The 12044-nt window shown below is 32.5% G+C and overlaps 1 protein-coding gene across 1 annotated transcript; it reads right to left on the bottom strand.

Moving 5' to 3' along the window:
- Window positions 1-233: 233 nt before the first annotated feature.
- Window positions 234-5913, bottom strand: LOC114916375 (uncharacterized). Its single transcript, XM_029272960.2, has 3 exons — window positions 4787-5913; window positions 1443-1704; window positions 234-823 (listed from the first exon to the last, which is right to left on the bottom strand). The coding sequence occupies exons 1-3, from the start codon at window positions 5695-5697 to the stop codon at window positions 647-649; spliced, it is 1350 nt and encodes a 449-aa protein (XP_029128793.2). The 5' UTR covers window positions 5698-5913; the 3' UTR covers window positions 234-646.
- Between the last annotated feature and the right edge of the window lie 6131 nt (window positions 5914-12044).

Below are 12044 nucleotides of genomic sequence, written 5' to 3'. Positions count from 1 at the left end.
TCTCAGCACTTCAATTTCAATCAGGGGAGTATGATTAGAGGCAATCCAAAAGAATCAACAATCAAGAATATCCAATTATCCAGTCAAGTATAATATTGTTCAAAAATATTATTTCACTATTTTTCTGTACCATTTCACTTATTTATTAAGATTGGAATCTAACTAACAGAAAACTGTTTTTTCTCAGTTAATTAAGTTTACAACACATCATTCGTAAGTCTAGCGCAAATAACTTTGAAGTTGGGTAAAAAATACCATTTTATTGTATATATTTCTCCTCTCCTTATTTTACCAAGCAATAATACAACAGTAGCCGGTTGTAGGTTTCACCTCCACACCAGCATTTACATAAATTTACAAAAAGTGGAACAAAAAATGAAAACTTATCTATAAAATAAATTTCCCAAAAGGATGCCATCACCCTTCCTCCCTCTCTCTATACAAGGACCGCAGCAGATATAGATAACAAATCTGCTTTCAGCTAGCTACCTGGTGGTAAGGTTCTAGGAGCGAATACAAAGAAAGCACAATGCCAAAGCGACTATTGCAATGGGCATGAAGCTGTTTTAAACTAGTGTAGCTAGTGAAGCTGCTTTCTTCTACAATCTCAAGCTTCTCTAATAATATATAAGCAGCTGAGATACTCTTACATAACGGGAATAGAGAAGCTTTCATTGTTAACATGATGCATCTGCTTTTGCACAGCCTTCACAGCAGCTACCCTAGCTGCATTGGCTGCTCTATTAGAAGCTGCTACAGCTCTGTTCACCCCTTCATCTACCTTAGCCACATCATAAGCTTTCTCTGCTGCTCGTCTTGCTTCCTATTTGTTAAATAAACACAAAATTTATTATGAAATTTGACTCATAATGCCGTCAAGTAACTAACTGTCTGCAATTCATTTTTCCCTTTCCATTTACAAAGTTTAGCTAATTTTAGTTTTAGCACAAGACAAGATGTCTAAAAATCAGTCTGTAGACTGTATCCTCAATTTCAAAAAAACATAAAAAATCTTCCAGCAATGCCTAAACTCAAGGCTCAAATTGAAACAAATATTTTACTAATACCTATTCTAAGTTAAACATTTTGCTAAGGGCACCAAATATTTACCCTATACCTCAACCATGATCAACTCCTACCTCCTCAAACTCAAGGGCTAAATATAACAATAAAGTAATTTTGCAACAAAAATTAAAAAGCGAAAATGCAAGGGATAACCAAAACCTGAATTTCCAACAAATCAAGTTGCCAAAACACACAAATGGAATGAATCGTCTAATAATAATAATTAAGAATACTACCCAAGCAAAGCTAGTGCAGAGAATAAACTGGGACATCATCCTAATCTTTGGGATAACATATTCATAGCAACCAGAAATGACACTGATACACCAACGACACCAGGTAGACAAAGAAAATAAAATATTCAACAATTCACGTACCTGCACTGCATTGAGTACTTTGGAATGATAGACGCCAACAGGAGAAACTGGATAGGTGGTGTTCTGTGTGCTTGGAATGTCAAGGACTCCATTTTGCCAGTGACCAGATTGGGTTTCACCATTTCTAAATGTATACATTCCAAGTCCTTGCCTTCTGCCTTCATGCCAGGCTCCTTCATAACGATGTCCATTCGCAAAACGATATATGCCAAAACCATGCATCTTGTCCGCGAAGTATTCACCCGCATATGTATCCCCGTTTCTAATTAAACAGATAATTAGTTCCAACAAAAAGGTAACATATAAACTATTGATGGTAGACAAAGAAAAAGGGTGAAGACACTCCATTTATAATTCAAGTTAACAATAGGGCCCTAAAAGTTATTCCTCAGAGGAAAGCCCTCCAAGAGTTGTCATAAATCAGGAAATTTTAATGCATAACATGATTAAGCACCAATTGCTGCATGCAAAGTATCCAACACATCGATACTAACCACAATGTTAAGATTTGCAGAGGAAAACATGGTTAGTATATTTTCAGATGTTCAACACAGTATCTACCAAGGTGCAATCATCAGACTATCAGACAATAGATAGATTAATATAAACTGTACCAAAAAAGGTAAACAGTAGATAAAGAAAAAAGGATGGGCTTTTTGTTGATATCACTCTTCCTGAATCTGAATCAAAATGATACTAGAATCAAGAAGGAAGATGGAAAAGAAGAAAAATAGACAAATATATCAAAACTCCAGGAAATTTGAGTGTTGACGCTTCCTCTCGAAGGGTTGAACCTTCCTAATCACTGTTACACAGAGCATTCTCAGAGGGAATCTGGTAACAAAATTCGCACCATTGGAGCCAAGAAAGTGCTAGAACCCCACAGCAATCATACAACTTGAAATCCATTCCCATCAGACACCTCACACCACTTTGAGATCAAAATAATGCCCAACTCAATTACCTAATCAACCATCTTCCCAATACAGGAAAATGTTGAGCTTCCTACGCAGTCTTACTAGAATTCTAATCTTGAACCACACTCAGCCCATTACCAAATCCCCATCCATCTCCTGCTCTTTGGTCACAGATCTACCAGCTGCATTGATGATTCAAGAAGAATTCATTGGATTCCCTACTCCATTGGAAATTGGAACGTCAAGACAGACATTCCTTGAAGATTATTTTTTAAGGTTACTCGGTCAATCTTCCTGAAGTTCTCTATCTCCTCCCTCTTGAACATCCAACAAACCATGAAAAAATCCTTGGATTTGGGACCTTTGCTACCAGTTGATAGAAACTAGACCAGAAAAGGTAAAGAAAAGAGAAAAAAGATTAATTTTTATGGAACAGCCCTATTCTCCCTGATTCTGAATCAACATGACTGCAGAATCAAGAGGGAAAAGGGAAAACAGAAAAAGAAAGGATACATAGCTTTGTTATCAGAATCTTATGATTCCTTATTTGAAATCTTACAGTTTGATAAAATTTGGCCACTTACCAATTCGTACCATAAGAATCTAAAGTGACTTTGCATCTTACAATACATAAAGGAATTTATGCAATTTCACATCATTAGTACAAATCATATGATTCATTATTTTTTCTCTTTTTACCTTTCTTTCACCAATTCTCATGAAAACATTGAGAAAGTCATATAAGCTTAAATGGTTAAATGAAAAGGAATTAAACGAACACTTCTTAACTTATCATATTTGATTACTCCATTACTCAATTTTTCACCCACTTATTCATGCATATATAGTATTTAGCTATTTACTTGCTTCATTTCCATTCTTCTAAAATAAAGGTTTCACAAACTCAGATATAATTAATATTTTTGTTCCACAAGACTTCTGATTAAGTTGTTTTATATAATTAATAATTGTAGTTTAAATTTTTTACATTGAACACTATATCATCTATATGATATATTTAAAGTAATTTTTCATTGTTTCTGAATCTTACAATGATACAAATTATGATTCATGAATCAAAAATTAGTTCGGCAATTCCCAATATGAAATTGCATAGATTCATTCACGTATCATAAAATAGAAAGTCATTTTAGATTCATCTTATGACACTGATCAGTAGGTGGTTGAATTGTATCGAATCATAAGATTTAAATAGTGAATCATAAGATTCTAATAACTATGGTTTATATTCAAAAAATTCAAACATTTTTTCTCCATTTTAGTAGCTATATTTGTTCCTTAGTTCTTAATAAATAAAATCCACAATCACTATCTTGAATTTGAGCCGAGTCTAATTCAACCACAAATGCTAACTCATGAGGTGAGGATTACCTAAACCTTTCTAAGCTCTACTATGACCATGTTTATAGTTGCTGTGGGATCTCAATATTGGACATCTATAGCATGGAGATTGTATGACTGAAATTTATTTCTAAATATTGCAATGGGAGAGCTGCAGTGCTAGGTAGATTTTTGGACAGCTGAGGGTGATTCAATGCTGAATCTCTGAAAGGCTCTCATACTACCATCTACTTCAATTGGGCCGGAGCCTAATTGAACTCCAAAAGCTAGAACATAAGATGAAGAATGCCCAAACCCTTATAAACTCAACTTTAGCAATATCTATATATGATGTGGAATCTCAACACACTACATATTTGTGCCAAAATCTACCAGCTTGTGATTAAAGAAATCCAATTAGTCTAAAGGTAGAAGATGAGTTATAACTGAATGCCCTCAAAAAATGGTTTCATAATAGTGTACGACAAATTCATCTAAACCTTTGACTTCAATAGGTAAACCAAAGGGCAACCAGAACATTTTCAAACACCTACAATGTATTTCAACAAAACTGAAACCACAAATGAACCAAAATGATGACATGTTGTGTATTTCATCCCTTACAAATACACTCAAAACTCTAAGAACTGCACAAAAGTAATGATATTCAACTATTCCTTAGCCCTACTAACTTATTAGCACGCAGCAAATAAAACAAACACCGCGGACATAACCAGCTCACATCTTAGTAACAAAACCTGCAACACCATCATTCTAGCTTGTGAAAGAAAGACGGCACAACACAAAAGGACACATCGATGCACAGTAGCACACTCAAATACCAGAAACTTCCTCCAACACCTCCACCAAACAAAGAAACCACCACACATGCATTCAAATAACAACAAAGTCCATCCTCAAGTCTTCCACTCCGCCCTATTGAAGCAAACATAGAGTCTGTTTGGCAACAAACCTAAAAGTGCTTCCGAGAGCTTCTCTAAGAAATAATTCGCACGTGTGAACTCCCCAAACATACATATAATAACAAGGAAACAAAAACCTTGATGAGAAAGAAGATGAACTGACCTGAAATGGTAATGACCAAGGCCATGCTTAACACCCCATTTGAACTCCCCAACGTACCTACTCCCATCCTCGCACGTGTGAACCCCATACCCATGGCTCTGACCATTAGACCACTCTCCGGCGTAGACATCCCCGGTGTAAAACCTATATACGCCAAAGCCGTGCCTCAGGCCCTGGCGGTAACACCCACGGTAGCGACTCCCACGTGCCCAAGTCTCAACCCCATAGCCATCATACTTGCCATCGACCCAATCCCCCTCGTACCTCCCACTCCTACTATAATAATACACTCCACTCCCCGAACACTTCCCTCGGTGAAACTCCCCCTCGTAAACGTCGCCGTTTCCGAACACCTGCACCCAGCACCCCGACGCCACGCGCTTCTCCGACTTCGGCCGCGACCCGATCGTCCAGAACACCGGCAGCGCGGGGGCGGGGCGCGCCACCACCGCCGACGGCGACTTCAGCCGGATGGAGCGGAGCGGGAGCGGGAAGGCGAGGTTGAGCGAGAACACGAGCGCGGCGGAGAACGCGATGGCGGAGAGAAGGTCAAGGAGGAAGGACCGCGAGACGAGGAAGTAGAGGTAGAGCGCCGGGACGGCGAGGAGGAGCAGCGCGCGCTGCCGCCTCACGCGCCGCAGCGCGCGGTACGCGGCGCTCTTGGCGGCGACGGTGACGGAGAAGAAGGCGGCGTTGTGGGACTTGAAGAGCGGCGGCGGCGGCGGCGGCGGCTTGGAGAGCGAGGGAGCGGCGGGCTGCGGCGGCGGCGATATGTCGATTTGGATTTGGGGGTAGAAGTGGTGGCGGTGGTAGGGGTGCTTGTGGTATTGCAGCGGCGGCGAGGGATTGAAATCGGAAGAGACGCCTACGCTTTCTTTTCCGATCTGAAGGTCTGATTTCTTCTGATGCATTACATATGGGAGAGGAATCGAACTGCGGCGTGTGGTTTTGTTTGTTTGTGTGGCTTTTGGGGCAGTTTTTATTTTCCGCCTATCGGAAGGGCGAATTGTGGGTTTAGCGACTCTCTCTCTTGCGATGGATGGATGTTACGTGCTTGAATATCGGACTGTGCTTACGGTAGTAATATTAATAATTAGTGGGAAATGGAAATGCCGAGGCCAATACCCCTTACTAGTGTTTAAAATAGGGAAGGAAGAAGGACCCATCAACCTTATTCCTTTCCACTTTCCAACTCTCCTTACGTTAACTTCAGGCTTAACTTTTTCTTTTCTTCATTTTTTTAATATTAATAATAATAATAAGATAATATACAATTGTAATAGTGATTGGAGGCAGAGATAATTGTAAAAGTATGAAAAAAGAGTGTCGAAGATTAATATATATAATTAATATATTTTTATATACTAGAATGTAAAATTGTCTTATAAAAATGGAGACGATTTTAGTATTTTTTATTTATTAGTATAGATTTTCAAATATAAAAAATTATTTAATTATGTTATAATTTATTGATTATAGTAACATTCTTTTATTTCATAAAATATTTTCATAAATAAAAATAAGACTAAAATAGAATTTAGTCTCTTATTTTTATTTTAAGTTTTAGTTAAGTCTCTTAAGTTTAAAATGTTTCACTTTAGTACCTTAAAGTATTTTTATTGGTCAAATTACTTCTTCTGTCAATTTTTTGTAATAATAATGTAAATTTTGATTAATATGACATCTTCATAACTTAACATGTGTCACTAAATTGAAAATATTAATAAGATAACGAAAAGATTAACTTAATCTAACAAAGATATTTAATAATTAAAATGAAACATTTTAAATTTAAGAAATCAAATGAAAATCTAAAATCAATTCTAATATATTAAATATGAACGATTATCTTGTATAAAAGTATTTTTAAAAATTATTATTTGATAATAGTATTTTGAGAGATTCTTTTAATTTCTTATTTAATTTAACTTTTTTTATCATATTTATTTATGAATTAGATTTTAATATTTTCAAAATGTTATTAATGATTAAAAATATTTTTTTTGATAAATATAGGATGGATTACTGAAAAAATATATTGATTAATCTTAAATTTAAAATAAAATATTTATTTATAATAATTTTAAATATAATTCAAATATTTAAATATAATATTAATTTAAATATAATTAATTATAAATTTTAATTATATATAATAAATAATTGACCCGTAAAATACGTTGACTAATTTACTAGTAAAAGTAAAAGAGGAAAACTTTTAGCCATAATTATAATATCAAATTCATTTAGTATCAACTTTTAATAACAACTACTCTCTTAAAATAAATAGCTTCAAAAGATGATACTTACAAAAAAAAAAAAAATATATATATATATATATATTAAATTATATTATATAACTTATTTTAATTATTATATAAATAATAAATTTTTTTATATAATGTCAAGTTAATTTAACTTATATTTAGCTTATTATTGAATTATAATTTTATATTATTTGTGTTTATATATATATATATATATATATATATATATATATATATATATTATGTCAAATTTAGTATATATGCATAAGATGTCAAATAGTTGTATATTTAATATAAAACTCTGTAGCTTCGATGAATGCTTTTTTTTTTTACACCAAGTTACGATGAATGTTAAAAATCTCTTAATTGAACCATGATGGGTTTTGAAATTAAATTATTCAATTGGAAATTATTGAATGATATATAATAATTAATGTAAGTAATCTTAAAATAAATAAATATGCTTTCAAATCTTTATAATATCACAACGTATAATATAACGGTGTATTTGTCATTGAAGAAGTCTCACTCATTGGATATGTTTTCTTTCTGTATAGAAAATTCCGTGGCGTGGATCCCACGTTCGTGTTTTCTTTCTCTTTTAATTAATGTATGTGTCTTTCAAACAAATGTACACCTAAAAATTTATACTTTTGTCTTGATTTTTATTCCTGACTAAATCAATTCATCCAAACGATACATAAAGAAGGATAACCTAACCTATGGTTGGTTTAACCATGATTAGTTATAACAAAATTGTTATAAATTTGAACATAACTTTACTTATTATCATCTCATAAAAAATACTATATGTTATAATAATGAATATACTTACTTTATAAATATTTATTATTTGTTATTTATAATAAATGATAATGTTGAACAAAATTATAGAATTACAATTTGGTTTTATTATAATTCTTTTTCCTTTTAATTTATCTTTTAACTTTGTAATTTGTTGATATCTTTATTATTGGCACTCGAATACAAAAATTAACAGTTAAATTATAATATTTTTACATCAATTAATTTAAGATAAGTGGTATTAGAGTATTCTTATATTCACTTATATAAATATCTTATATACACAAAATAATATATATATATATATATATATATATATATATATATATATATTTCTTTTTTAATTATATTTTTTGTTTTCCTTGATGATTTACTTTATCTATATGTATTATATTAATTTGGAGTCCTTTTAGATATACTAAAACTTTTTATTTTTCTTTTCATGTCTCTATGAAATGACGATTTAAATCAAGTTTGATATTTATTAAAAAGTAAAAACAAAATTTTTTCTCTTTGTGATGGAATTTGCTCAGCGAAAGGTGTTCTTTAAATAAATTATGTGTTTTTGCTAGATGATGATGTAGTGTGTTTGAGGTGTTCTTGATAGCCTTAGACGCTAGCAACGTGGATTATACTATGAGTTTTGTGTGTGAATACGTGATGTGCTTGTGTTTGGTAAATTATCTAATGAAATGTAAAAATGTCTTGTATGGAGACATGAGCCTAAATATGCTTGTGTATGAATTTGGTGTGCTTTAGTGCATGATGATGTGGTTGTGGATTTTGGGAGTTTTATGATGCCTTTGAAAATGTTTTAAAGGTGGTTTAAAGGAGAATGTTGTGGCTTCTTTGGAAAGTGTTTGCTAAAGTTGTTCAACAAGAAATGTCGTTAAGCAAATCTTTGTAAAGCTTCAAGATTTAGAGTCCAATGTCGTGGACAATATTTCTTTAAAAGAAAAACATATTTTGAAAAAACGATATGAGATGAGATGTTTTATATTTGTCATAAATGTTCAAGTTTGGATTTTCGGATCCAAATGTTGAGTTGACACAAAAGTCATGGGTTGCTTGGAGTATATTCTAATGTTAAGTCAAAAAATAGTCTTAGATTCCCTTGATCTTAAGTTTTATTGTTAACAAATATAGAAGTTTTCAATCAATAGTTTTTGAAATGACTAAAACAAATCTTTCACTAAGACCCAAGTCACTAGTAAGACGAATCATGTACAAGACAAAAACTTCATTAAGACGATCATATTAAAGAACTCTTAATCATAAAAAGATATATATGCATTAAATCTCCATCATTTATGATCTCTAAATGAATAATTAACTTTGTCTAAATGTCTCCTTAACAAATCAAACTTAGAATTCTTCCTTGATACCAACATTCTACAAAAAGGAAAGAAAAATATACCTTGAGTCGGAAAAGGACAAACAAATCTCTACAAATATAGAAAGCTATAGTCAAAAGTTATTTCATATCTTGACACATGCATGATTCTACCTATTTGGTGCAAAAAGGTGATAAGTAGCTTCCTTAATTAGATAAGAAGTGACAATTTGGTTAAAACATTTAATACAAACATTTATTATACTAATGGACACTTCTCTCGTTAAGAAGAATATCATGAACATAGACAAAGCAAGCCATGAAAGAGAAACTCAAGAATTCACAACAATCATCTTCATTGAAGTCATATAAAAAGAAGTTTGAAGTTCAAAAAATATAGAGATCGGTCAAAGATATATTCTTTCTTTCTATAAAATGTCTTTGTACGTAATTTGTTGTATCACACCTTGATAAAAAGATGAAACAACTTTGTAAACCTTAGTAACACTAAATTATTGGGTTTGAGCCTAAAAAGGGTTATCTGTAAAAGAATACTTGTTTGATCCTAGAGAGGCTTGACCGTAAAAAAAATACCCGGTCTTGAGGCCTATAAAGGCTTTGTATGAAAAAAGTATTTGGGTAGATTGCTTGAAGAGACAATTTAAAGAATACTTAGGATTGAGCCAAAAGTGACTTAGTAAAGAATACTTGTATTTTTAACAAGATAGTGGAACTTGATCTAGTTGGATCAAGAACTAGATGTAGTCTTAGTGGTCAAGACTAACTAATATAAGTCTTTGGGTTCATGCTTTACTTTTTTTTCTTTCTCATATCTGTTACGACTACTACTTGACCTCACTACAAAAAGTCGAAGTTCTTGAGTAACACTATTCAAACTCCTTCTAGTGTTTCTCTTTTCTCAACGCATAACTTAGTTCTAGGAAGGTCATTATATTTTACGGGTAAGTGGAAAATTAATTCCATTTTAGGGCTTGATCTATACATATCAATGTTGTGGTAGACTCACACCCAAGTTGTAATTTACCTAACGATAATACAAAACCTTCCTAGTTTGTATTTTATATACCTGAGTGACAAATGCTATCATGGTCCAATAGGGTGGCACTAAATAAATTGCTCGTTTTAGAGATCTCTAAGTAGAATGTGTGTGATGAAGCAAGATACATTGAGCACATGATAAGATGTATACATTTGCATGGTGTGGTATTGTGGATATGTACTTTGTGTTCTCCAATTGTGTAGAGATGGTTTGTGATGTGGGAGCAACGTAGCTTTGTGCTTGTGGATGTTTATATCCATGTTGTATAAATTATAATATATGCTTATTTCTTTGATTTCAAACTTACCATTTTGTTGTGTGTTTGATTGTGATGATTGTGTCTTTACCATATGAGCAGACCAAGATTAGCTTGATAGAGGTGGCATGAATCTACAAGTGAAAAGGATCTTCCGAGGATGATTGGATCTAGTGATGTTGATCTCTTAGATGATGTATATTGTATAAACCACCTTTAGGGTGTTTATGTTCTATTTGATGTATGTATATGTTGTGTATAAAATTTTATTGAGGTAAACTTTCCTTATTATGATAGTAACAATGGACAAAGTTCAGATATCATACCCTAAGGACTAACCTCAAGCAATTAACAACCTACTAATGACTTTTAATAGTTTGAGAGAATCACAATTTTTTGGTAAAAATGTGATAGTAAATTGTGTGAATTAAAGTTTAATAGCCAAGATAAGGTGATTGATTTTCAAAGACATGGAACCTTAGAGTTGTAACTTCAATTGATCCTAAATTCCCCCAAATTAATATTTTTTAATACAAATAATTGTCAATTTCTCTCAAGTAGTTAATCATGTTGTTCAAAGAAATTAACTATCTTTTCTAATTCTAAATTACCAATTGATCATAGGTTGATTTATAATTAAAGAAGCATAAGCACAAAGAGATGATTAAATAGTTAATCAATAGGAGGAGTTCAGAATTAGTTTGACCATGGAAATTCTTAATCTCAATTGTTTTACATTTTTATTAATTTTTTCATTGATCTTTCTCAATTATTAACAAAGATGTGCATTCAAAATCAATTAATTATCATGTGGAGACAAAATAGTAAAACAATTCAATTACATAAAATAATTCATCATATTAAATTGGAGATAAAAAGAAAACAATTTACATCACAACCATGGCAAAAAAACTTAGGTAAAAATCCTTATATTTGACTAAAAATCATGATAACAAAGAATAAAGATTAACTGAAATTGGAGAATCCTTTCCCATAGAGTATTTTATGCCTCTTACAAATCCTTGAACAAGAATAAGAATGAATAAGAATAAAGATTATAGGAAAGAAAAGTGAAAATCCAAAAGCAAAGAACGAGATATTAAAAAAATGCATTCCAGTATTATCTTATTTATAAGAAAAATTAGGATAACTCCTTAAGCATGACCGTGTTGTTTAAATATCACAATCGTGCTTATTCAACATGGGTATGCTTATTTTGTCGTGTGATGTGCTTAATGTTTGGCAAGAATGTGTTTCAAAGAAATAGACTCGCGCTTGGTTGATATATGGTGTGCTCCAAGTGAAGCACATTTGTGCTCGTTTAAAATGAGATGTGCAATTAAGCACGATCGTGTTGAATGCTTCAGCTCCAAAACTAGCCCTTCTTGACCTTTTTTACACCAATTTCCCTCATTCATCATCTTTTTTCCTGCTCATTGTACACTTAACCAAAAAAGTGATTTTTTCCAAGAAATGTGGTCATAAATTAGGGCAAAATGATAGTTAATGTCATGTTAAAAATTTAGAAATTGAAGGTT

This window comes from Cajanus cajan, chromosome 4 (assembly GCF_000230855.2).
Source record: "Cajanus cajan strain Asha chromosome 4, NIPB_CcT2T_4, whole genome shotgun sequence".
Classification (NCBI taxonomy): Eukaryota; Viridiplantae; Streptophyta; class Magnoliopsida; order Fabales; family Fabaceae; genus Cajanus; species Cajanus cajan.
Note: the sequence above shows the minus strand (reverse complement) of the source record. Positions and strands in the feature narration are given on the sequence as shown.